General features: G+C 52.3%; 1 protein-coding gene across 1 annotated transcript in view; it reads left to right on the forward strand.

The window, feature by feature from the left end:
* ABCG8 (ATP binding cassette subfamily G member 8) overlaps positions 1 to 11,520 on the forward strand; it is a 19,138-nt gene extending 7,618 nt beyond the window's left edge. The window contains exons 4-13 of the mRNA XM_007113598.2: positions 2,616 to 2,854; positions 3,325 to 3,457; positions 3,548 to 3,817; positions 6,076 to 6,238; positions 6,327 to 6,410; positions 7,288 to 7,487; positions 8,255 to 8,331; positions 9,377 to 9,644; positions 10,638 to 10,765; positions 10,851 to 11,520. Of these exons, the coding sequence (XP_007113660.1) occupies positions 2,616 to 2,854; positions 3,325 to 3,457; positions 3,548 to 3,817; positions 6,076 to 6,238; positions 6,327 to 6,410; positions 7,288 to 7,487; positions 8,255 to 8,331; positions 9,377 to 9,644; positions 10,638 to 10,765; positions 10,851 to 10,988 (1,700 nt within the window). The 3' untranslated portion in view covers positions 10,989 to 11,520. The remainder of the gene's footprint in view (positions 1 to 2,615; positions 2,855 to 3,324; positions 3,458 to 3,547; positions 3,818 to 6,075; positions 6,239 to 6,326; positions 6,411 to 7,287; positions 7,488 to 8,254; positions 8,332 to 9,376; positions 9,645 to 10,637; positions 10,766 to 10,850) is intronic.
* The last annotated feature ends 1,036 nt before the right edge of the window (positions 11,521 to 12,556 follow it).

Below are 12,556 nucleotides of genomic sequence, written 5' to 3' on the forward strand. Positions count from 1 at the left end.
GCGAACCCGGTTCCCCTGCATCGGCAGGCGGACGCGCAACCACTGCGCCACCAGGGAAGCCCCAGGACATACATTTAATGCAGAGCAACAACTTGAACTCTGGTCTCCTGCTTCTCAGATGATGAAACAAATTCAACTGATTAAATTTTAAAGATCTTACTGACTTTATCCAACAAGTCATGATTCGGGCAGCAACCCATCTGGCAGACAGAAAGTAGCACTGGAGAGCTGTACGAAATGAAAGACTTTTATAGGCAGAAGGAGGTAGGACAAGGAAGTTATTCTAGCAAAGGGCTGATCGTTTTAGGCAAGGTCACCTTCCTTTGCGGGACAGTAGGGGTCTATCAGTGCTTACCAGGTAATGTCAGATGGGCTGGTTTAAGATTCCACTCACGGGAGAGATTGAAACTGTAATTAAGTTAGGTATTAAGTCTCAGTCCTGTGGTGTGGGGCTTAGGACAAGCGGCTCCATTTGGGGTTTGCTGTTTCTTTCTTTCTTTCTTTTTAAACACAGATCAAGGCATTTCTCCCTTACACAGTGTTAGAGGGAGCACTTTATACCTTTCAATTAATCATTTCCAGAAGTAGAGATTACTCAACTTTTTGAACATTTTAGTCTTTAGTCTTCTGATGGGGAAGTTCTGTTTATTGTCTAACCGAAGATCAAATGCCACGATGTGTGCAAATGCACTTTGTAACTGAAACAACTCCCACAAATCAAGTCCTGCCCCTGCAATTCGGATCTAAACAAGAAAAATGTGGAAACTTCACAGGCCAATTTTGTTTTTGTCTGTAACACCTGGTGGCTCTTCTAGCTATACCCACTTCTTCTCATGAACCGAGAGTCAAGGGGACACGTGGGCCTTACTAGGCGCTTCCACAAACCTGAGAGTCATGACTGTTAATCCTGGCCACACACAGCCCTGCAGCTGTTAGCATCCCTGATTTGTGGTTGAAGAAAAGGGAAGTCGGGAGAGGCCAAGCAGGAATCACACTGGGCGTCTCCAGAACTTTCGACTCTAGGCTCAGTGTTGTTTAGCTGCAGGTTTACTTGGCTGAAATTCTTTAAATGATTTCTTAGAAAGGTTTACCAATTATACCACCTGTGATCTATACTCCGCTCACCAAAATTGTAACAGTAAAATGAAATTAATTAAAACAGCCCCCCAGGCATTTTAGCTTCTTCTATAGAATCAGCAGTAGTGCCAAAGGCGTTTCCCAATGAATGAATTTACTGATTTGGAGATTCCAGCCATTTTATAAGGGTCTTGAATGCCTGTGGGTGTTTTCTCCTGGTTCACAGGAGGATCTCCCCAAATATACTTGGCAACCTCCCCTGGAAAGGCTGCCCACACCTCCCACGGTTTTATTTAGGAAATGTAGTCGTCCTGCTCCCTGACTGGGAATCCTAAGTTCCCTGTAAATGTTAGCAAAGTCCCCTGCGCTCCCAGAGCCTGGATCCTATGATGTCCGAGGCTGAGCCGGGAGCAGGGCCAGAGGCCTCCCCTCTGGTTTCTCTCCTGGCTATTTTGTGCCACCTAAGTTCTCAGGGACCTTGAATGAGGTACACCCAGGAAGCAGCGTACAGGTCCCCTTCCACCCTGAGAACCTCCGGTAGGTAAGCAGCAGGATCACCGGGGAGGCCTCTGGAACTGGGGGCAGGGGGCTGCCTGCGGGAGGCCTGGACATGTGGCAAGGAAGCGCTGTTACACTGTGTATTGGAGTTTTCCCTGTTGAAAATTACTTGAAAACTTCGCCCTCCAAAAGGAGTTTGCCATAAGGAAACCAAAACCCCACCTGGGGGAATTGGACTGAGCTATTCCCAGCACCTTTGCAAGAAAGCCTTCTCAGAGCCTGAACCCTATTTGCATTTACAGTTCAAATGGCTGCCAAAGAAAGAGTCTCATGGAATCTCATGGAACCTGATCCCATCTGACACTTACTTCCCCAAATTGATAGCAATCACTATGTCATTCAGAAGTGGATGGTGTTAATTTGCGTGTCATGGATCCTTTTTTTTTTTTTAAGAGTGGAAGGTACTACTGAGAAAAATAAGAGTGCAGAGGGTGTAGAGAAATTCAGAACCCATATGTACACTGTACTGTAGTTTTAAAATCATTTCCACATTTATTACTTCTCTATTTTTCTCCCTTTCTGAAAATACGTTCCAGTTTTGCAGTTTTAAAAGACACCCTATTAATTCTCCAAAATTAGTTCTTCCCACAATGCCAGCTTCTGAGCCAAATGATGTTTGAATGATGAAATGTTGCTGGCATGTTTGCCAGGCAAAAATAGTTAAGCTTCACAGTGCAATTAACACCAGCCTTGCCTGGAGGAGGGGGGAGCATCGCTCCAGGCATAGGCAGTCATGCGGCAACTAGGACTCCAGCCTTCTTCTGTCACGCAGTCACAGACCGACCTGGCCTGAACACCCCGCACCCCCCAGGATGCTCAAGTTGGCTGCCCCAGGCAGGTCTGAGAGCTGTGCCACCTTCCCTAAGGGCTGGTTACATCTGCAAGGACAGAGCAGTCTGGAGAGTGCACGGGCAGCAGTGGCTTCCAGGCTGGCCCCCGCAGAAGCTCCGCTCTCAGGGATACTTCTGGTGGTTTCTCAGGCTGTGGGAGAGCCTCTTTGCTGGATGTGATCACCGGGCGAGGCCACGGCGGCAAGATTAAGTCAGGCCAAATCTGGATCAACGGGCAGCACAGCACGCCCCAGCTTCTCAGGAAGTGCGTGGCCCATGTGCGCCAGCACGATCAGCTGCTCCCCAACCTGACCGTCCGCGAGACCCTGGCTTTTGTTGCCCAGCTGCGCCTGCCCAGAGATTTCTCCCAGGCCCAGCGTGACAAAAGGGTAACTAACAGACCCCAGTGACCCCCCAAGGAGCCATAACACCCTTCCCCTCCCCGTCCCTCACTCACTCCCTGCCTCAGGGTCCATCCACAGGTCAAGTTTGAGCAACCCAGCTCACCATCTGTCCATCCGAAAACGTCCACCGTGTGCTCAGCCCTGCCCCTCCAACCCCCGTTTTCCTTTAAAGTCCCATCTTAGCCCCAAATGTGTGATGAATATTTGCTCACTTGTTTTCCGGTTCTCCGTGCGGTCAGAAAGCCAGGGCATGGCCACGTTCCCAGTAAGTGGTGCTGTGCTCGGCACTTGGGAGCTGCTCTGGATGTGTGGAAAGAATCAGGGAACAAACGTTGCATCAGGGAAATGAAGGCTGGCGGCGTAAACCCAGGCGTCTTTCCACTGTGGGTCACCACAGGCCTGGCCGCGAGCAGGCCGGCACAGCCCTCCTAAACCCGCAGGCCCCTGCCTCCCAGGTGGACGACGTGATCGCGGAGCTGCGGCTGCGGCAATGCGCCAACACGCGCATGGGCAACTCCTACGTGCGGGGCGTGTCCGGGGGCGAGCGGCGCAGAGTCAGCATCGCAGTGCAGCTGCTGTGGAACCCAGGTGAGGCAGGAGGGGCCTGCACCGCCCGCCTGGCTTAATCCGGTTCAGCCCGAGCCCTGCCCCTTAACCAGGCTTCTCTTTGTTGGGAAGGAATCCTCATCCTGGATGAACCCACCTCTGGGCTCGACAGCTTCACGGCCCACAACCTGGTGAAAACCCTGTCCAGGCTGGCCAAAGGCAACAGGCTGGTGCTCATCTCCATCCACCAGCCTCGCTCCGATATCTTCAGGCTGTTTGATTTGGTCCTCCTGATGACGTCTGGCGCCACCATCTACTTGGGGGCAGCTCAGCACATGGTCCAGTATTTCACAGCAGCCGGCCACTCCTGTCCCCGCTACAGCAATCCTGCCGACTACTATGGTGAGCCAGCCAGGCCAGAGGCAAGGAACAGGGCTCCCCTACACCCCGAACCCCTCCAGGAGAGAAACTCTCAGCAGCTTCAGGAGAACAGGACCGAGGATGGAGACAGGGGGGCAGATGGGGTGTATTACAGGCTTCAGTTTGCCAAGCATCAAATGCTAGGAATGGGGGCCTGAAGAAAGCAGCTTCTGACATAGCCACCCTTGTGTGCATGACAGATAAGAACCTTCTGAGAGCTCCAAACCGGAGGAGATATAATCCAAGAGAGTTTGGATCAATTTCTGGAACTGTGGTCTTTATTCAGATTCTGTAGGGAAACAGGATATTTGAGGTCGGAAGCCACCAGGAAATCTTAAAGCCGTGCCCTGGTTCCCCGACAAAGGCAGGGAGCCCAGAGGCTCTGGGTGGTGGAGGGGGACCCAGGGCCCAGGCCAGCTCAGGGCTTTTTGGTGGTCTTGGCCAATGAATCTCTAGATATGAAAATTGCGGTCAGCACCAGACATGCCTTTCTGCTTGGGGTCCTGAGGCCTCAGCATATGGCCCTCAATTCTTGTGGGGACAGTTGCCTTTCCAGGTGCCCACTCTGAAAGCAGGTGCCTGGATCCTGAGTGCTGAGGAATGCTGTGGTTGCCGGACAGGCTGCGTGGTTGTACCAGGGCTGGGGAAGCAGCAGCTGTGGCTTGTCCCAAACATAGGTCACCTGGAGCCCAGCCTTCCTCCCAGGATGGCCTGGTGTAGCAAGGGCCTCCCCAGTAAACATGATGACAAGGACCAGCTCCTTGAGGTCAGACACTGTGCCACAGGTGCCAAGCACCAGAGGGTGTCCCTTTGACCCTCACAGCCCTGCCAGGCCGTGGTCATCTTCGTCCTTATAGATGAGAACACTGGAGTCCTTATAGTCAGGTGGCAGAACTGGGCCTCCCACCTCCCAGCCCAGCCCCTCCCAGACTCCAGGCCCTGCTGCCCACACCTTCCTCCCGGCATCTACCCTCCAACCCTCCCCTAGGAGGACAGGCCACTCTCTCTGGCCCACCAGCCCTCACCCTCTGCACTCACTGCCACCGTGTGAACTCACCTAGAGGTCACCCTCTCTCCCTGTGCACACGTGCCAGCTTGGCTTCCTGCCAGTGTGTCATCCTCTGGCCGGCCATCCCCAGATAAGGGGGTAGAGGGCACCTGCCAGCCTGGCCATTGGGAACAATATGCTGTAACCCTAGAGAGAAGTTGCCAGAAGTCAGGTGCCCAGAAATGAAAAAAAAAAAAAAAATTTTCTTTTTCTATTTTATATTATTATCATTTTGGGGTGGCGGGGGAGCTCTTGCCCACAAACCCTGGGGCAGAAGGCCCTTACGGATCCGGGCCGCACGGTCTGGCAGAGAATCTGGCGTTTGAAGCTAGGGCCCTGCACACTGAAGGGACCTTTCATGGTTTACAAGGCCTTTCCGAGACGTTATCCTGCCTTGAGATGTGTCGTGAAAATGGGAGGAGGGGAGAGGCAGAGAGGCTAAGAGGAATCCCCTGCCCAGGGGAGGGATGGAGGGAGGAGAGGCCTAGGAAGGCCCTGGCTGTGACTGGTGGGTGTGCCCTTCTGGCATTTCAGGGGCCCCGGGAGAGGAGGGCTGTGGTCTGGGGCTACCAGGTGCTGCCAGCTGGGTGACATGGAGGTGCGTGTGGCCCAGCCTGTTCTCCAGCTGGTGGTGCTGGCTCCCTCCTCCCGGGGCAGTGAGAATTATACTTAATATTTGGCCAGACCCTGGCACCCTCCAGCCAAAACATTCTTCCCTTTTGGGCAGGCTGCTTGGGAAGCCAAAATGACTAATTCACATTGAGAATTAGAGCTGCCGGAAGCCAGACTGCTCAGCCTCCCCGTGGCCAGCCCGCCTTCTCCCCGGGGTAGGCACGCCCGGGAGGCTGAGTCCTCATCACAAGTTTCTTGGACGGCTGGAGTTGGAGCCAGGGCATAACTGTGCTGTGGCCTTGGGCTCCAAAAGCCCAAAGCCTCCTTCTCTGTCCTGCGGATGTCCCCATAATAAGCCTGCTGGGTGGGACCAGTGCCAGTGTTCACTGGCCCTTCTCCCGAGGAAGGCTCTCTGTAGACTTCGGGGACAGCCCTGGGCATCTCTCTGCCTCTCTCTGCTCTGACCGTCACTTCATGGTCCACTCTCAGAGGGTGGGGAGCATGTCCCGGGGGCCCCGGGGGCTGACCAGCATCATGGGCTGTGAGCACCTGCGGGGCCCGGGTCGCCCTCTGCTTACAGTGGACTTGACCAGCATCGACAGGCGAAGCAAAGAGCAGGAAGTGGCCACCAGGGAGAAGGCTCAGTCCTTTGCAGCCTTGTTTCAAGAAAGAATACGTGGCTTCGATGACTTTCTGTGGACAGTGGAGTCAAGGGAGCAGGGTGTGGGCACTTATGTGCAGAGGTAAGGCAGCCAGGTGGCCCTGCGTGGAGAGCGCCCTGCAAAAGGTGGCCGCCCCCAAGCCCCCATGACACTCTCTGTCTCCTGACAGCCCGGCTTCCCCGAGGGACACCAACCCCTTACAGACTCCCACTAAGCTGCCTGGCCCCCTACAGCAGTTTGACACGCTGATCCGGTAATTGTCTGCCATTTCATCACACACACACACACCCACACTCCCCAAAAGTCTTTGTTGTATCAAATTAAGCCCTTTGGATCGAAAGTGAATTTGAAGGAGGAATTTGAATTTGAAGAGGCAGAATCATTTGAAAAACACAAGCACCAGCCCTCCATGTGCTACAGAGCACTCCTCTTACTTTGATTATTTAAACAAAATCAAAATTTCCTTGATAGCCAGATACTCATAGAAATCACCCAGAATCACTGAAAAATTCAGTTGATACAGGAGACCCTCAAGTGGAAAGGGAAGGTTCCCTGATACACCGGCCCTCAGAGAAAACCAGACCTGAGTGTTTGGTGTGAGTCTAAGATGTTTCCATGCACATAACCATTTTAATACATAAATGGGATCATACATGTTGTTCCATAACCTTCCCCCACACCCCAACTTAGAATAGCACCTCTGCCTCTCATCTGGTTAGGTCTTCCTCAGGGTTTCCAAATCTAGCCATAATTCATTTACCCATTAAGTCCATATTGATGGTCAGATCACCTTCAGTCATTTGCTATTACAAGTAACTCTATGACAAACATCCTTGTACATACACCTTTACGCTCTTGATTGGTTATTTACTCAGGATAACTTCTTTAAATAAAATCGCAAGGTGATACATTGGTGATAAAAGTCACAATCATTGACTGAGTACCTACTGTTGAGACAGATGCGTTCATCGATTTTCTCATTTGATCCCTCACAGTAACTGGGAGGTGGGCACTGCCCTCCCCATTGCACAGAGGAGAAAAATGAGCCTTACAGAGATTCAAGGACATTGCCAAGGTCACAGTGCTGGTGCCTATTGTCCCCTGGGCACATCTTTATTCTGTTTTTTAAGTCGTCAGATTTCCAACGACTTCCGAGACCTGCCAGCCCTCCTCATCCATGGGGCAGAGGCCTGCTTGATGTCCCTGATCATCGGGTTCCTCTACTATGGCCATGGAGCCGTCAAGCTCTCCTTCATGGACACGGTGGCCCTCTTGTTCATGATCGGAGCTCTCGTCCCTTTCAACGTGATCCTGGATGTCATCGCCAAATGTGAGTGTGGCCTGCTCTCCATGACCCCCACGTGGAGGGGCATCGGCCATGCTGTGAGCTGGTCCCGGGCCGGCCTGAGTTCCTCTGAGCTCCTGGAGAAGAGGGTTTGCTGAATAATTTCACCGTGACTGTGAAATAAAAGATGATGGTTGTTTTTCAAGTTCGAACATTAGAATTAGCATGCAAATGAGAACAAATTACCAAGGACTCTGAGGCATTCCTGTCCTAGCAGGAGTTACACTGACAGCAATGGAGAACTCACAGAATTACAAACATCTAAATTAGGATCTAAAATTGCCTGTTTTTAAAAAAAATACATGACATTGAGGCAATAAAACTATTTATTTATTTATTTATTATTTATTTATTTATGGCTGAGTTGGGTCTTTGTTGCTGCGCGCGGGCTTTCTCTAGTTGCGGCGAGTGGGGGCTACTCTTTGTTGCGGTGTGTGGCCTTCTCATTGCGGCGGCTTCTCTTGTTGCGGAGCACAGGCTCTAGACGTGCGGGCTTCAGTAGTTGTGGCTCATGGGCTTTTGAGAGCAGGCTCAGTAGTTGTGGCGCACGGGCTTAGTTGCTCCGCGGGATGTGGGATCTTCCCGGACCAGGGCTCGAACCCGTTTCCCCTGCATTGCCAGGTGGATTCTTAACCACTGCGCCACCAGGGAAGCCCCAATAAAACTATTTTTAATTGTACTAAGAGAGACTCAGAAACAGAGACACTGTAAATTAATTTCACTTTTTCATTCTCCTTTTCTCCCCTTTCTAGGTCACTCGGAGAGGGCGTTGCTTTACTATGAACTAGAAGATGGGCTGTACACTGTGGAGCCATATTTCTTTGCCAAGGTGACTGGTCAGGCCTGAGAGTGAGTGGCCACCCTGGGTGGGAGGAGGAGCAGAAAAAGCTGCTCCACATTGTACAGAAGTTACAGGGAAACGTTTTGCTGAACCGTGGGGCCGTGCATCATCGATCTTCCCGGACCAGGGCTCGAACCCGTTTCCCCTGCATTGCCAGGTGGATTCTTAACCACTGCGCCACCAGGGAAGCCCCAATAAAACTATTTTTAATTGTACTAAGAGAGACTCAGAAACAGAGACACTGTAAATTAATTTCACTTTTTCATTCTCCTTTTCTCTCCTTTCTAGGTCACTCGGAGAGGGCGTTGCTTTACTATGAACTAGAAGATGGGCTGTACACTGTGGAGCCATATTTCTTTGCCAAGGTGACTGGTCAGGCCTGAGAGTGAGTGGCCACCCTGGGTGGGAGGAGGAGCAGAAAAAGCTGCTCCACATTGTACAGAAGTTACAGGGAAACGTTTTGCTGAACCGTGGGGCCGTGCATCATCTGTGGTTACAAATGCCACGTTGCTCAGGGGAGTTTCAGAGACTTGATATTGTTTAAACATTTACCACAAGTCCAGGACTATGGACTAGGAATGACGTTTTTCTGGTCATCAGAAACCTAACAAAGAAGAGGTGGGAAAAACCTAGCATACTTCACCTCTCCAGTCTCACCATGTCCCTAGGAAGCGGGTCAAGCAGGTGTGACTGTCCTCATTTCAAGGAAGCGGAGGCTCAGAGAGGTTATGTGGCTGTCTCAAGGCCACACAGCTACCAGGTCTGGGCAGGCAGGGTGGGGACTTGAAACCAGGTCTTAGGAGCTCTGAACTGCCCCAGAGGGAGCACATGACATCTGCAGGGGGAAGCCAGCAGTGAGCTCACGCTTGAGAGTCCCACACACCCGCGCCCACCAGCCCTCCATGCTGCAACCCCGATCAAACCACCAGGAGGGAAGGTTGGTGTCACTGGGGGCTGCTGCTTTTGAACATTTAAAGAACAGTAGCAGATAAAGGCATTGGCTCCACATCCTTGCAAGGGCTGTCCTTCGCAGATCCTAGGGGAGCTTCCTGAGCACTGTGTCTATATCATCATCTACGGGATGCCTACCTACTGGCTGGCCAACCTGCGCCCGGGCCCCGAGCCCTTCCTGCTGCACTTCCTGCTGGTGTGGCTGGTGGTCTTCTGCTGCAGAACCATGGCCCTGGCCACCGCCGCCCTGTTCCCCACCTTCCACATGTCCTCCTTCTTCGGCAACGCTCTCTACAACTCCTTCTACCTCACTGGGGGCTTCATGATAAGCTTGGACAGCCTGTGGACAGGTGAGGCCTGCTCCCCTCACCTGGTCAAGCTTTTTGAGGCCTTCTGTGGTTGGATCGGCCTGCTTTCCCCTGGAGATGAGAGCTCATCTGTTAGATCCAACTCAAAGCTGGCCCTTCTGGGAGCAGGTGCCAAGGGAGTGGCTCTACGCAGGGGGAGTGGGGCGTGGTGCAGATGGCACCTTCTCACACAGCCCGGCCGACACCCAGGGGCCACCCTTGACTCTCCCTCACCCTCCACGTCACCAGTGAGCTAAGTCAATTCTGCCTCCTGTGTCTTTCTGAAATGTCCTCTTGCCTTATCCCCCCCACCCCCCGGCCCCTATCAGCCAATCTTGGGCCACCGTGATAGTCCGGTATCTGTGACCCTGGTTCCTCCATGTCCCTCTCAACCCTCACCCATGCAGCGCGAGCTTCCTAAGGTGCAAATCCAGCCACTGCTTTCCTCGAGTGCTCCTGGGGCTGCTCATCCCCTGATGCCTCACCCAGCTCTTCTGAAGCCCCCAAGACACTCCATGCTCTCACGATGGAGCCTGTGCATCATTTCTCTATAGGAATGCCACTCCCTACCATCCACAGGCCTTGCCTGTCCTGTGCGGTCAGGGTTTGTTCCTTCCTCCTCCTCCTCCCTGAACCATGATGCCTCTGCAGGGTCAGGGTACAGACTCAGTAATGTCTGGTTTGGGGCTACTGAGTCTCCCCAGTCCGTAAGCTATGTGAAGCTGAGCACATGCTGGACACCTGATGAAATTACTCTCGGGGGTTATTATGGGTCAAACGTGCGGTGATCCTGCAGCCACTAGGCCCCTCTGCCCCAGTCCATGTCCTGAGCTTCCCCTCTGCCCGTTCACCCTTTTGTTCTCACCCCCACCCCTCCTTGCTCCCTCAGGGGACTTGCTGTCCTTGGGTCAGAGCCACCATGGCCACTCTCCAGGCTCACTTCCCAGGGAGCAGATGATTAGACTGTGTGAGTAATGTGACTCTCACCACCTCCAGTGCCCGCGTGGATTTCCAAGGTGTCCTTCCTCCGATGGTGTTTTGAAGGGCTGATGCAGATCCAGTTTGGTGGGCACACGTATCACCTGGCAGCTGGCAACATCACCATCCCTATCCCGGGAGACATGGTAAGGAGCCAAGGCCTTGGACGCTAAAGAGGTGGCAGCCGTCTGAGCATGTTCTCAATGAGCTCACTGATGTCTCTGTCCCCAGATCCTCAACGCCATGGGCCTGGGCTCATACCCTCTCTACGCCATCTACCTCTTCGTCATAGGCATCAGTGGTGGCTTCATGGTCCTGTACTATATGTCCTTAAAGTTCATCAAACAGAAGTCAAGTCAGGACTGGTGATTCATGCCCAGACTCCTGCCCGCCGGTGGGGGACTCGAGAAGGCCCTTCCGCTGCACTCCCTCCCACGGAGCCCCTTCCCAGGCACAAGGAGGACCGTGAGAACACAAAGCTCAGCTACATCCTGTCCACAGTGCTGCAGTGGCACAGGCTGGCCACAGGATGGCAGTAGAATAAAGACAGTCGAAAGATATTTCTGATCCCCGGCCAGAGCTTGCGATTACTGGGAATGTGAAAACCATACTTGGGGACACCTACAATGTTGCTAATTTATTTCCTTTTGGTATGTATTTGCATAGGCAACTAATACAAGACAGGACCAAATTAGGTATGGATCGAGTAGTTAGGCTATGCGGAAACAACATAATAGTGGAATATTTGGCCTCGTCCTCCAGGGTCTTCAAACTCTGTTGAGCCATCCTCAGTACAGAAAAGGACCTAAAACATACCAGCGAGGTGCCATCCCTTCTTTTTGTGTGAGGTAATGGGCTCCAAAAGCCAAACTGAACAATTAAATATTTACTGAGCAATCGCTCCACACCAGGTTCAGGGCAAAACACTTCATTTATGTGGATCACATCATTAATTTCTCTGTTAAAACAACCCTTTGTGGTGGACAGTATCCTGTTTTATAGATAAAGAAGAGAGGCACAGAGTAATTGTTTGCTAAGTAAGGTCACAGGGCTACTATTTGGTGGAATCATGTGGGGTCAGAAAGGCCTTCGAGGCCTTTAGGAGTTAGGGGGCAGAAGGCAAGTCTGAGCCACTGTGAGGCTTGGAAGCCAAGGAAGGCGCCAGAAGATGAAGAGGTTTATAGACACTGTGTCATATCAGCCAGGACTCTTACAGTTGCATCTCACTGGCCCTGGCTGAGTCTCAGAACCAACCTGGAACCTTCCACAGTGGCTCGGTACGGGATGGAGCAGGCCCAGGTCACATGCTTCATGCCTGAGACTTGAGGACAAGCTGACCCAAAACAGGTGCACAGAAAGCAGGCAGGGAATGATCCCCAAAGGAAAACCAGAGTCTGGAACCAAAGGAAGGGGGAAGGTGGATGTTTAAGAGGCAAAGAGTGAATGTTCTCCATGGGTTTCCTAGGCCCTTGCTACTTTGAGTGCGGTCGCTGGGCCAGCAGCATGGGTGTCGCCTGGGAGCTGGTTGGACTGACAGAATCTCAGGCCCCACTGAGACCCACTGAATCAGAATCTGCATTTTAAAAAGATCCCCAGGAGATCTGAATGCACATTCAGACTTGAAGAGCAGTGCTAGCACACTTCCCTTATACAATACAACCATTAAACTTGGGATATTCATGTGGTGAAACTGTAACACTGCACATGTGTCACTTTTATATGGCCACCATCCAAAGGGCAGACATCATTCAAGACTCACTTACTTTGTCTATTTTGGCTATGGTGAGTCTTTTTTTTTTTTTTTTTTTTTGTGGTATGCGGGCCTCCCTCTGTTGTGGCCTCTCCCGTTGTGGAGCACAGGCTCCGGACGCGCAGGCCCAGCGGCCATGGCTCACGGGCCCAGCCGCTCCGCGGCATGTGGGATCCTCCCAGACCGG

The sequence above is a fragment of the Physeter macrocephalus genome, chromosome 12 (assembly GCF_002837175.3).
Source record: "Physeter macrocephalus isolate SW-GA chromosome 12, ASM283717v5, whole genome shotgun sequence".
Lineage (NCBI taxonomy): Eukaryota > Metazoa > Chordata > Mammalia > Artiodactyla > Physeteridae > Physeter > Physeter macrocephalus.